At 44.3% G+C, this 14,293-nt stretch overlaps 1 protein-coding gene across 2 annotated transcripts in view; it reads right to left on the bottom strand.

Annotated features, from left to right (window-relative positions):
• Positions 1–6,025: 6,025 nt before the first annotated feature.
• PAFAH2 (platelet activating factor acetylhydrolase 2) overlaps positions 6,026–14,293 on the bottom strand; it is a 33,450-nt gene continuing 25,182 nt past the window's right edge. For both annotated transcript variants that reach the window (XM_069971426.1, XM_069971425.1), the window contains 3 exons: positions 10,438–10,608; positions 7,653–7,801; positions 6,026–6,650 (listed from right to left, as the gene is read on the bottom strand). In XM_069971426.1, the coding sequence (XP_069827527.1) occupies positions 6,553–6,650; positions 7,653–7,801; positions 10,438–10,608 (418 nt within the window). In that variant the 3' untranslated portion in view covers positions 6,026–6,552. The remainder of the gene's footprint in view (positions 6,651–7,652; positions 7,802–10,437; positions 10,609–14,293) is intronic.

The following is a 14,293-nucleotide window of genomic DNA, read 5'->3' as shown; positions in this document are numbered from 1 at the left end:
CTCAATTTCGCCACAAAGCCTGAAACTAAACTGAAGCTTCCTGTTCTATTTGTGATAATAAGGAGGAGGCTGCCCGAAAGTGATCTCCATGGAATTTTCAATTCGTAACAAGAGGTCTAGTTTTAACTGGTGGTTTAAAGGGAACCCAAGATTTAGGGGACAATTATCATTGGTGCAATTACTGCAGTTGTACCAATGATAAATATCCCCTAAATATTGGGTTCCCTTTAAACCACCTGTTAAAACTATACATCTTTGTTACCAAAAGAAAATTCCAAAGATTTATAGTTTCTTATAGTTTTGTTAATTAATACGAAACATATAGAAGTACAATTGGAAAAAAAATGGGTGAATGTCAATACATATCTAAAATGTTGGACCTTGAGTTATTCCATCATTGCATGTTATGCTGATTGACAGGATATGCCATATTGTGATACCATCAGGTCCTTCTACCTTGTAAGGGCGGGTTCACACTACGGCGTTCTCGCGGACAATGTCCGCGGAATTCATTCAGCTGTCCGCCCGCACATATGGGCGCCTTTCCGCCGGCCCCATAGACACCATTCTATGGGCCGGCGTAATGGTGTCTATAGGGCCAGCGGAAAAGCGCGTGCCCGTGCGGGCGGACAGCTGACGGAATTCCGCGAACATTTTCCATGAGAATTCCTCAGTCTGAACCGCCCTTAAGGCTACAAAGGTCAAATTTTTTTTGTTTTTAAGTAGCTCTCCCCCCCAGCTGTTTTTGTTACAGCAAACAATAGCCCCACACCAGCTTTTTTTCTTCGGCCATAGGCTGTATCTAGTGTTTAAGCCAACGTTCCAACAGGTACATTGCTTTGTTTTTTTTACATGAATAGCTTTTTTTGAACCACCATCTGGTTCCTGAGCACCAAACAGACATGAAGCACGGGGGGGCAGGCCCGTCAGCCCCCAGTGTGGCTAAACCCCCTCGCCTCAGTGAGGTTGCTCCATTAGAATCAATGGAGTTGTGTTACAACGGGGAGGGTTTTTTTCACACTGGGGGCTGGTACCACCAACATCCCCGCACCGGCGCCAAACCATTCATGTAAAAAACCCAAAGCAATGTACCTGATGATACATTCGCTATAAGTGGACTTGCTGAACTACTCGGGTTTGGCAACATTCTCTAAACCCCAGCGCTCGTCATTTGACTCCCGGCAGCTGGAGAAGTTGGATGCCGCCCTAGGAAGCCCTGGAAAACATGGACACAGTTCACTTATCACTACTACTTGTTGTGACATTGCTGTAATAATTATGGCTGTAAATGAATGGGTGTGTGCACAGAGAGACCTTTTCATTCAGGGAATCTAGTGTAAAAATAAAGCCTTTTTTAAAGGGTGTTTTTAAGCCATAAAATGTCCCAAAACCTGCGAGCAGAATGATAACTAGCACTGAAGAACCTTCACAGATGTTTCCTGAGAATCACTGAAAATTAGCAGGTAATATCTGCCGCATTTCTGACAAGTGGGACTTCATCCTTAGACCTCTTTTTTTACATATTTTTTAGTGTTTTTTTTTTTTGTTAAAAAACTTTGTGAATTTTTAAGAAATTGCTTCGCTTTTTTATACATATTTCTGTAATTGTAAATTTCTTTTGCCACCCAAAACTGCACATACAGTATGCACGGACTGTTTCGTCATTCTGTTTTCTTATAAAAAGAAGTAGTTGCTAAAAAGAATAAACTAGATGATGCTTGTACACTATACATGTTCCTTTGTTTCATTGCCCGCTCTCGTAAACCGGTTTACCTGAGAGCGATTTCAATTAGGAACAGTACAACAACACCTGGTAGTGATATGTTTATTTTATTGCCACAACCACACATCATGTTTTTTTTGGCCATTTAACCAGCCAAACGGCCGTTGTTTCGAAATAATGGTAGTTTTTGGCCGCAAAAACATATACATAAACCTAATAAAGCATTTATTTTTTGGTCTATGGGACTGTGTGAGGCATCATTGAGGGAAGCCTGATCACCCCCACTGCCCCACCAATGATGCTTTTTAACAGCATTTAAATGGTTAATTAGTAGAGATGAGCGAACTGGGTTCGGGTTCGAGTCCATCCGAACCCGATCGTTTGGCATTTGATTAGCGGTGGCTGCTGAACTTGGATAAAGCTCTAAGGTTGTCTGGAAAACATGGATACAGCCAATGACTATATCCATGTTTTCCACATAGCCTTAGAGCTTTATCCAACTTCAGCAGCCACTGCTAATCAAATACCGAACATTCGGGTTCAGATGGAATTCGAGCATGCTCCAGGTTCGCTCATCTCTATTAATTAGCTGACACCACTAATAGCTGCGGTCCCCGGCTGCTGATAGCAGCTGGGAGCGGCAGGATTCAGAGCTGGGTCATGGCATGAACTCTCTCTGAATCCCCCTAACGGACCCATTAGGTACCGGTACAGCATGTGTCCTTAAGGGGTTAAGTGTGGAAAAGTACAGCTACTTTCTTGCAAAAACAGCACCACCCCTGTCCTTAGGCTGGGTGTGGTATTATAATTAGGCTTTATCCACGTCAATGGAACTGAGCTGCAAAACCCCCACACCCAACCTGAGGACAGGAGACGCACTGTTTCTGAAAGAAAGAAGCCATGTTTTTCTAAGCCTGGATAACCCCTTTAGGGTACAAACACACTTGGCGGATCCGCAGCGAGGATCCCGGCCCTATGCACTCAATGGCAGACAAACTTGCTGCAAGTTTATCCGTAGCCCGCTCCGTTAACCCCCCCCAGTCGCCTGAGCTTATACGTCACCTGATCCCGGCTTCCTCTGGCTTGCTTCGCTGATTCCTGGCACTTCCTGCTCGGCCAATCAGTGCACTGCCCGACCGCAGCGCACTGATTGGCTGAGCGGGCTGTGAAGACGTCAGGAGCCCCTAAGCAAGCCGGAGCCGGGATCAGGTGACGTATAAGCTCCGGCAACTGGGGGTTAATGGGGCGGGCTGCGGACATTGTCTGCCATTGAGTGCATAGGGCCGGGATCTGGCAAGTGTGTTTGCACCCTTAGGGTGCCTTCACACCTACCGACTCACAGCGTTAATAACGATGCAAGTCGGCTAGGTCCTGGCAGATCACTGTCAGTACATACACGCAGGGGTCTGAACGTCTGAAAATCTGCCGGCCGCTTAACCCCTTCTGATGCCGGCCTCCTCCTGCTCCGCTCTGTATACATACCTCCTCGCTCCACGGGGTCCTGACGTCCTGCTCTCCCGCCCGGCCAATCAGTGGCTGCGGCAGGGCAACACACTAATTGGCCGGGCGTGAGAGCAGGACGCCTGGACCCCGCGGAGCGAGGAGGTATGTATACGGAGCGGGAGGCGGCTGGCATCAGAAGGGGTTAAGTGGCCTATAACCTGACTATCTCTGCCTATAAATAAAGGCCATATAGGTAATAAGCTTTTAATCATTAAAAGGTAGCAGCTGGTTGTGTTCCTATGTTGACATTGTATGTGATAAGTTGGAAGATAACTATAGTACATTGGGTCCATTTACCTACCTTAGATATATAGATAGATGATAAAGATGAGATATCTATCTACTATCTATTTTCTATCTATAAGCCACTCCCCCATATAGTATCAGCCCCCCATGCCGCCCCTATGTAGTTTCAGGTCCACCAGTGCAAAAAAAAAAAAAAAGAAAAACCCTCACTAAGCCTCTGCTGGCTCCTCAGGTGTCCTTTCTTGTACTCGGATTCCTGCCTCTGCTCTGTTGCACAGTGACGTCAGTGTTGCAGCATAGAGGTACAGACTGGCTGTATGTACCCAGAGGACAAGGGTAATTGATAGTGTGATCTCCCACCAACAGGTGTTGCTAGTGGTTACACCCTTCGCAAAAGCCTGTACTTTTTGTATGTAAGTGGTGATGTAGAAGTGTTAAGGTTTCGCCACAAGATGCCGTATGTGTACTTAGTGCACAGCTGTAGTAGTGAAAGGGTTATCATTTGCATGTCACATGGATCTGTAAACCAATGAGAGTACTTTCTTCTTCTATCCTATCTTTTCTCTTTTTTCTTCTTCTATATGCGCTCTTCACCCATTCACAGCACACCTTACAAGTGCTGTAGATAGGAAGTCACATGGGTAGAGGAAGTGTAGGGTTCTTTTGTCGTTAAGACTCTGTAGAGGAAGGACACAAGCAAGAACGCTCTCTATAGCAGTCCAGTTGGGCCCTGGCCAGGTCCCCAGTCTCAGTGTGCAGCCTAGAAACAGACCTAGGCACATGAAGCTAACCTTTTTTTCTCAAGTAACTCCACTGAACATTATGCAGTGTTAAAGGGCACCTGTCACCAGGGATGAGTCCCCGGTGACAGGTTCCCTTTAAGCTCTTCACTAGAGAGAACAAGTCAGAGATCATCTCAACCCACGCCGTGGACAAGGAGAGTCACAGTGCAGGACAGTATCCACAAAGCAAGGCTAGGAACTGATCCGGATAGAGCAAAGTTGCTAGAAGCCTATGAACTCTATCTCGCAGCACGGTAGGTAAGCAGGAAACCCTCAGCATTCCGCTGATCCCAGGTAACAAGGTCTTGGGCTTGGGTCCCCCAACACTCGTAGGGCAATAGGTGGTCACTATTCCACTCTGGACCACCGTGACAATAGCCCAAGGGACCCCGCAACAACCCAGCAGGACACTGTCCACAGAGGAACAAGGTACAACCAGCCCTTTAAACTAAAAGCAGGTGTGCCACCATACCTGTGTGCCGAACCGGCACTGGCGTCACAACATAACATCACTGGGCCTGGCTGTATCTCGGCTACACCTTACCATCTAAAAAGTGACCGGCTGTCCCACCTTCACACCGGGGGTGGGCACCACAATAGTATGAGGAGCCAATGGCTTATCTCACTGTCAGTCGGGGATGTAAATATGCTTATTAGAGATGAGCAAACCAGTTTGCCCGGTATGGGATCCGGGTCGGATTTTCCAAAAAGTCTGAGTCCCATCGAATTTGGATTTATGGAAGTCCACTTCGATTTTTTTTTTCCACTTGCTTTCTAAAATGGCAGCCAGGGCAGGAAATGCGCTTTCCCATGATGCCCGAAACACATCCAATCAGCAGGGATGTTGAACTAGCCCAACCCCCTGTGACATCTGTATAGCTTTAAGAGGAGCGCTCACGTGACCGCATGACGCAGTCTGCTGAGAGAGAGTAAGGAGAGTGTTACAACTCCACACAGCTCGTCAGTGACAAAACGCTGGCAATTGCTCGTGCTGCTGTTCTTAGAAGATATTCAACAAACGCAAAGACAAAAAGATTATTAGGAAAGCGGAGAGGAGAAACATAGTGATTGAGAGAGAAAAATAAAGAGGGCAATAGATAGATCGATAAGGCATAGGAGAGCAAAGGGTGCACAGAACAAAAACACCAGAAAGAAAATAGAAACCAGAAAAGAGTTTTCTCAACCTTAGTGTCAAATATACCTCTAGTGCATGTCTGTATAATAGTAAAAAAAAAACCTGCTTTACAGATATCCAAGTACTATAGTGGCACCCTTGCGAGAGTGTATATGACATACATGGTTTTCTGAGACACAAACTCTCGTGCATGTCTGTAGAATAAAACTACAAAAAAAAGTGCTATACAGATATCCAAGTACTATAGTGGCACCCTTGCAAGAGTGTATATGCTTATCGCTGACATACCACTGCTGATCCCCACGATACCACTGTTGATCCCCACGCTAGCCCTGCTTATCCCCATGAAACCACTGCTCATCCCCACAGTATCACTGCTCACGGCTGAGCTGATCCCTACGATACCACTGCTGGTCCTTCACTGGCGTTCAATGACTACTGCTGCTCCTGTACTGGCCATAAATGACTATTGCTGGACCTTCACTGGCCTCCAATGACTACTGCTGCTCCTTCACTGCATTTGTGACCTTTTTTCTGTTTAGACCCTGTAATGGTGAATATTGAAGTCTAAAAAAAAAAATTATAGATAATATTTTCAAAAGATAATAATTTCATAAGAAAAAAAAATGAGGGCACTCACTGCTTATGTGATCTTTTTATTTCAATTCATCTCTTTGCGTGCACGAATAGTACAGGGCATACTGGGCTTTAGCGTGGACGCCAGACACCCGCCGGATCGGGTAACAGCTGTTTCATGCGCATGCGCGGTTCTACAGATCGGGCTGGAGAATCAGATAGTGGAGCAGTGGCAAGGTCCCTGCTGGCAGGAATCCTGGGACATCTAGGTGCTGGCAACTCCACACATTGTACCCTTATCAAGGATGATGGTTAATTGGTCGCAAGCAGTAAGTATAATGAAACTTAATTAATGTCATGTGTATTAGAAACATTTTATAAACAGGTTTGCAAAATAAAAACCAATAAAACACTGCATTAAAAAGATTCAAATAAATCAATTCCGAGTCTTGTGATCTTCAGTCTTAATTGGTGCTTAAATAATTAAACTTTAGCATAGAAAAAAGATGCCCTTGGTTTTAAAGCAGGCAGCATAGTGTAGTGGTTAGGGATTCAGCTTCTGTCCTGATGGGTCACAGGTTTGTGTCTCAGAGTTTACTGTCGTTTATTACAGGAAATCCACAAATTACTTCAGACTGGATCATTTCCCTCAGATCTTCTACCTTGGGCACAGATATATCCAGATCTGACAAGAAAACAGAAAAAATACTCAACTGTTAGTGGCAGCTTCAGTTAAGAGCGGAGCCGAAACTTACAGTGATGCCCCTAGAGGCTGTGTCAGGGTACTGCACATAATGTCGGCGCTTACATCACAAAGGCATTTCACATACTTAAAGGAAACCTGTCACCTGGGGCAGAATCCACCCTACCCCTGGATAAAGGACATATACTGACCCCCTCCTGCCTGTTGCCACCTGCTCATATGCGCCCTCAATATGCAAATGAACAGAGATGAGTCCGATGTCCATAGGAAATCACGGCTTGGACTCATCTCTGTCCATTTGCATATTGAACACACAGATGAGCGGACAGCGATTTTTCCACAGCAGGACTGGAAGAAGGGGGTAAGTATATGATCCTTTATCCAGAGGCAGGGTGGGTTCTGCCTCAGGCGCCAGGGTGACATGTTCCCTTTAACATGAGACAAAAAAAAATTATACCGAATAAAGGAATTATTTCATGTACATGAACAGTGGATGCTGCCTGAAATCCACTGCAGATTTGCTGCCCATTGATTTGAATGGCAAAACTGGCAACAAAGCTGTAAGTTTACCGGTTACATGGTTGAGTGCAGAGAACCCAGCACAGGGAGTGCAATAGCATCACCACTTACTACTATGGGCTCGGCCTAAGCCACACTGCATATGTGTAGCCAATGGGCCCGCACAGGAGCACATGTCTCCTGGCGCACGGCTGTGTCAGTATGGAAGCGGGAAGATAACAGGTTTGGTGCTCCCGGCATCATAATGATGCATGACAGAGAGTTCCCGATGCCGGCTCACAGCTTCACTCTCCATTACGTCTGTATCTTATGCAATGTGTGACTGCCCCCATAATCCTTTTGAACAGAGTTCGATATAGGTTAAAATCTGAATTTTTTTTTCACATCCGTTACTGTTATATACAAAAAGCGCAGCACACAAGGATAACACATAACATAAGTGAAAGTATATGGAAATATCCTCACCCAGATGCTTCTGCAGAAAATCTAGTGATGAAGCAATATGGATCCTCAGGCAGTGATGTGGATCCATTGTTCCTTGAGCTTCTGCAATCTTGTCTACCAGGTACCCGGTCACAAAAGCAAAATCAGTCTGACTCTGATGGACGCAGCCCCTAATCACAGAGGACAAGGCGACATCACATCACACATAGCAGGGTTCTCTATCTCCAAACAGGCAGTACAGATATTCATTACTATCATTAATGCGGTATTCCCTGTTGCTGTAAATGGCGGGGACGGACGGATGATGGAGGGTTGGTTTCAGGGCAGGGGGGGAGGACGATGGAGATCTCAGGGCGGGGGCAGCAGTCTGATGGAGGACTGGTCTCAGGGCGGTAGGGGGTGGCAGGATAATAGGGGGCTTGTGTCAGTGTAAAGGCAGCAGGGCTGATCTCAGGGTGGGGGCGGCAGGATGATGGAGGGCTGATCTCAGGGTGGAGGCAGCAAGATGATAGAGGGCTGGTTTTAGGGCGAGGGCAGCAGGATGATGGAGAGCTAATGTCAGAGCAGGCCTAGAGAGTGTAACAGACCCACCTCTGTGACACTGTCCCCCACAAATAAATATTGTTTAATTGTGCAGCATAAGGCTTCGTTCCCACTGAGGAAAACTAGCGGAATTCCGCGTCTGAATTGTCCGCCGCGGAATGCCGTTAGCCTCCCTGTCATAATGGGAGTCTATGGGAATGAACATGTTCATTCTTCAGCGTGGACAGAGCAGGAGCGCGCTCTTCCCATAGACTCCCATTATGAGAGGGAGGCTAACGGCATTCCGCGGCGGACAATTCAGCCGCGGAATTCCGCTAGTTTTCCTCAGTGGGAACGAAGCCTAAGATCTAAAATGTAAAAGTATCTACATAAGGCTGTGAAATAAGCTGCTAGACACTGACAGCACAGATATATGATATATGCATGTGATATCTCAGAATCACATGAAAAAGTAAACGCATCCCAAAGTTATGACCAGATAAAGAGTCATATCTGCAAAATGGGCCTTGGTTCTTAAAGGGGGACTTCAGGAGTAAACTTTTTTTTTAAATCAGATGGTGTCTACTTAGTAGTAGAAGCCATCTGACAGTGTCCATTACTGAGCTGGGGCTAAGCATTATCAATAATGCTTAGTAAATAATGTTGACCCCCCCCCCCCCTATTACAGCTGTATCTTTCCTCATAGGGTGACAGGAAAGAGCCAGGAATCATCAGGCAAGGACCATCAAAATGGTGGTCTGTGTCTGGAGTGGTAACAGGCTGTTACTATTAGGCTGTGGGTACTGAGATTTTTTTTGGGGTGGGGGGGGGGTAGTATAAATTGGTTTACAGGCTAACGCTAAGGCTCCAGAGCAGATGTACATTTCTGCCAAGCTAGCAAGCGTAAATCGTGATAAATCAGATGTGGTAGGAGGCCAAGCCTTCTCCCCGCATTGCTGCAACCCCTGCCCGCTGAACAGGTTAACAGTGTGTATGTTGGGGAAAAGGAGCTCAGCTTTTTCCGCGGATCAGGTTGTTTGCAAGGGGCGCAAATTATACATTTTCCCTACTGTACTTACCCTTTCAGTGTTTTTTGTGCTTACTGCCACAGGGTTTGCCAGACAGAAAAAGAAGGTTTGGGCAAAGGATGTGGCAAAAAATTCTGCTTCTGGGCAAAAAAAAATTTGTGAAAAGTGCATTCAGCACAGAAACATGTTAATACTTGAGCCCCTATATATGTTTATGTACATAGTGTGTGTGTCTGAAATGTAGCACAAACAGCATCCATATATTACAATTATTTAGTAAAGTACTGTATGATCAACGCTAAAGCCTGAGAAGTTGCCTGGAGCCTCGGCACAAATACTTTTATAACTAGGTTTGTCAAATTGTAAATTATTTATAGGAATGTGAATTATACAGAGAATATTCATAGACTAGAAATGTTGGGGAAGGATGCGAGGAGGGTGAGGTGTAAATCTGTATCCCTGTCTGGTATTGGTACATAAGAGAAACAGATCACAGATCTCAGGGAGACCAGCCAAACGACAACACTGCCGGCTGTTAGTGAAAACGCTAAATGCAGTGAAGTCCTAGGTGCATTGCCCCCTTGGAAACAAGAATATGCCAAAGAAGAGCCCGTGGAGCCTCATTGAAGAGTCTCAAAACACAGGACTAGCCAGATATCACTTTGGGAAGGACCCAGCCAAGGGGCAGCTCTTGTTAGGAAACCACCAAAACTACCATATTAAGTGGCCCTATAAGTCAATGTAATGACAAGGGATAAACCAAGGTTAGGTATTCATCCACATACAGCTGTTTTGGGCTGTTGCCCCTCATCAGTGTGGAGCAGGATTCTGGCTAGGTATTGGTACAGCCACTATGAACCCCTTCAAGTATCATCATATTATTTTAACCCAGACAGAATGATAGGGTGTAACACATGTTACATAAAATGTCTGATATAAGGGTAAAAGATGTGTGATATAAAGGTACAAGATGTGTGATATGTTATATAAGATGTCTGATATAAGGGTCCAAGATGTGTGATATAAGGGTATAGCATATGTGATACAAGGGTACAAGATGTGTAATATAAGGGTACAAGATGTGTGATATGTAATCCACTATATTTGCTGTGTAAAAATAAAAGAAAACCGAAAAGCACAGAACTGTTGACGCAGTTTACAATACTGAGACCAAATCCCACGAAAAATTTGCCTAATGAGTCTACTGTAATGATGTCAATACATAATATAATTACTGTAATGAGGTCATCACTTACTTTACAGTCATGTATTTCAGATCCGCTCCATCTGAATTCAGTTTCTTGATTTTTACTATACTTTCTCTTGTCTGAAAGGTTTCAGTATTGATTAACAAAATTGGCTTCTGAATGTTCGGATAACAGGTCTCTTCCAGAGGAAACATCCAGGCATCCAAAACGACTGCGCACCTAGGAGAAGGAAACAAGCTGCACCGTCAGGTGGGGAATACATAAAGGGCCTGGTGTAGGGTCTAGTGGGGCTAGTGTAAGGGGCTGCTACAGACTGGATGCATGGAGCAGGATATACTACAACCAATTTCTGTAAATTAAGAAAATAAAAGAAAAGAAAATTTCTGCATTTAAAAAAAAAACAAAAAAACATTTTTAAAATTTCACCCTTGTTTTAAGGGGTTTTTTTTCACTAAAATGTACTGACATGTCAAAAAAAGAGGTGGTGGGGGTTGATAAAAATGACGGCCATGCAAACAAGAAAATGGTCAACACATCTAATAGCACTATTCACAGTATGCAGGTGCATACTGAAATGGCTGAAATATAGACACAAAAACAGAACAGTACAGCTTGCTGTAAGTGCCAAGACATGTGGTTGATCGAGATATTTAGAAATACAACATAAGGTAAAATATGGGATAAGGGCACATGTGTTTCAGTCAGCAACCATGTCTGTGCTCCGTGGCAGACATTTCCTTGCTTCCTAACGACATGCCACCCGTTTGGATCTTGTTCCATCCCTGGTTCTTAGCTTCGGTCTGGCCACCATGATAAGGTGACCCCAGACACGGGATAGACACTACATGTACACTGGCCTCTCCTGGGCTAATAAGCCTACACATGAGACATGCGGGATCCAGCTAATCCCTGCTAATATCACTCTCGAATCCCTCTTAAATCCCACCTGAAGGCTCTGACCACACAATGTCTTTTTTGGGACGTTTCTTTGTACAGCCATCAATTTACGCCCAAATAACGACTTATTTAAAATCGACGGTGGCTATTTATGGAATAACAGCCGTTGTTTTGAAATAATGGGCATTCTTTGAGCACCAAATGACAGCCGGACAAAATTTTTTTTCCCAAAACGTAGCCTGCAGAGCGCTTGGTGTTTCTCTACCATAGACTTTAATGGAAGTGTTTCTGCTCCACTAAAAAACGACATAGCTTATGTGTATGGCGTTTTTTGAGCCCAGAAAGTCAGTCTGGTTCCCAAGGGAATGAGTTAACCCCCTGGGGGCCAGACTGTGCTCCATTCAGGAAGGCACAGGGGTAGGGGGGGGGGGGCTGTTGGCAACGGGATGGTAAACTTATTCTTCCGGTGTCCAGCATCTTCTTCCGTCGCGGAGCCTGAGCTGACAATTCAGGAGCCCGACACACATAATGCCGGGTCTGGTGAATAAAGAAGACTTCTATGGTGAGTATAGACCAACCCCCCACACACACTGTGCCTGTCCCAGCAAGAAATGGGGTCCCCTTTCTTGCCAGTCACTGATTGGCTGAGAATAATCAGCCGAGTACAAGACATTACAGCTGGAGGAGCTGCAGGACATTGCCGGCTGCCAGCTGGACCTGGGAAAAGCAATACAGGCAGGAGGATGGGTCAATTTATTTTGTTTAATATTTTCCTACACCTCCTGCCTTTGTTTTTTAGTTTCGGGGCACTTTTTCTCTAATGCTCAGTTTACATGCGGTGGATTCACTGCAGATTCTGATCATAGACATAGTGTCACCGAACACTTCAGATTTTTTCTTACAATGAAATTGACGCGTGGTTCAGATTTTAGGACATGGGAATTTTCACCACAGATTTCACTATACTGTGAACGTCTGGATTTTATTTCACATGTGTCACAGATTTGCAGAACACATAGCGGCTCGAATGGAAGGAGGTGGTAGTTGACAGCAGATCAGAATGTGGAGAAGGGGAAGTTCTGGAGCGCTGTGTGGAGCGCATCCCTACAGTGGAAAGGAATGGGAAAGCACATACACCTTATTATCTGTGTCTGGCAGCAGACAGAGTAATGTCTTAAAGGCTGTATTAACCAGAATTACAATGTAACTGATGATTTACCTTAAAGGGAATGTATCATCTAGATTTTCTGCAATTTTGTAAATTTCACTTTTGTACATCTTTATGGGGGCTGCCATTCTGCTTGAGTTGTTTTTAACAGCACTTAGTGACATGCTTTACAGCAAGCCTCATGGACATAGACGACGATAGACAAAGTCTTTCCCCTTGAAAAGAATGTGAAATATTGCTGAGCGCGCTCTGTGACCTGTAAAGAGGTCATTCCCAAGGAAGCTGCTATTGTCTACTCTATCTACGGGTGTCACATGATGCTGCAATGCTGTACAGATAACTTTACAGCAGCCTCCTCTTATCACCACAGACACAACAGGAAGCCTCAGATTAGTTTCAGCCCCAGGGGTGAGAATGAGAACTGCAAGATCTCAGGATTATTTTATAATATAGATAGAAAAATTGAAAATTAGGAAAAATGTCACCAAATTTTTTTAAATAATATGTTTAACATAAAAACATTATTTATACAATAAATCATTTGACGACACATTCCCTGTAAATGCTTTTCTAACTAAAGCACTTAGTCATGTGATTATGTCGGTAACACATTACCTGTTTACATTTGAATGTTCTGCCGAGCAATGAGCATTCTAATGCCTGAATCAACCTACATATGAGTGTTTGCCCGGGGCATGTGTAGATGGGACAACGATCAGCGAATGAGCACTCATTCCCAATCACCAGCTGATCTAAATGTGCATCTATGGGCTGCTGAAGGAGAGAGCAGTACAGGAATAAAGAGCAGCATCTTGAACACATCTCACTTCCAGCATTTATTACTGAGAGGGACAACATGAGAAAGTCTCAGTCTAGAAGTAAACATGTCAGGAAGTCCTAAAATGGATAAGGACTGCAAAACAAAACTTAAAGGGGTCTACCAGGGAAACATAAACCTTTACGTACTGCTTTCCTAGAGCCCATACTTACCCTCCCAGCTCCCCCTGTGAGACCTTTGGGTATGGTTTATGGACACCATTTTTGTTTCGGTTCTGATGTTGTCCAACTCTGTTCAGGGGCATGTGACATAGGGGCATGTGACATCATCAGAAGACGGCATAAGTACACAGCTGGGACTTCAAGATATCACAGCAGGAGCAGCAGGGGGTAAGTATGGGCTTATTTATTGTTCACCTGAACAGGGAGGCAGTATAAATAGTTTCATATTTTCAAAGAAAACTCCTTTAACCCCTTAAGGTCAAAGCCCATTTTCGTTTTTGCACTTTTGCTTTTTCCACTTTATGTTTAAAAGGCCATAGCGCTTGCATTATTTCACCTAGAGACCCACATGAGTCCTTATTTTTTGCGAAACTAATTGTACTTTGCAATGACAGGCATTATTTTTCCATAACATATGCTGCGAAACTGGAAAAAAATCATTTGCGCTGTCAAATGGGAAAAAAAAGAAGGAATTTGTTTTGATTTCGGGGAGTTTTGCATTTACGCCGTTCGCCCTATGGTAAAACTGTTATGCATGTTCCTCAAGTCGTTACGATTACAACGATATGTAACATGTATAACTTTTCTTGTATCTGATGGCTTGTAAAAAATTCAAACCATTGTTAACAAATATATGTTCCTTAAAATCGCTCTATTCCCATGCTTTTATCCTTTGGTCTATAGGGCTGTGTGAGGTGTCATTTTTTGCGCCATGACATGTACTTTCTATCGGTACCTTGATTGCGCATATGCGACTTTTTGATCACTTTTTATAAAAAAAATTTCTGGATTTGATGCGACCAAAAATGCGCAATTTTGCACTTTGGAATTTTTGGCGCT

This window comes from Dendropsophus ebraccatus, chromosome 5 (genome assembly GCF_027789765.1).
Source record: "Dendropsophus ebraccatus isolate aDenEbr1 chromosome 5, aDenEbr1.pat, whole genome shotgun sequence".
Lineage (NCBI taxonomy): Eukaryota > Metazoa > Chordata > Amphibia > Anura > Hylidae > Dendropsophus > Dendropsophus ebraccatus.
This window is presented reverse-complemented; position numbering and strand designations above follow the sequence as displayed.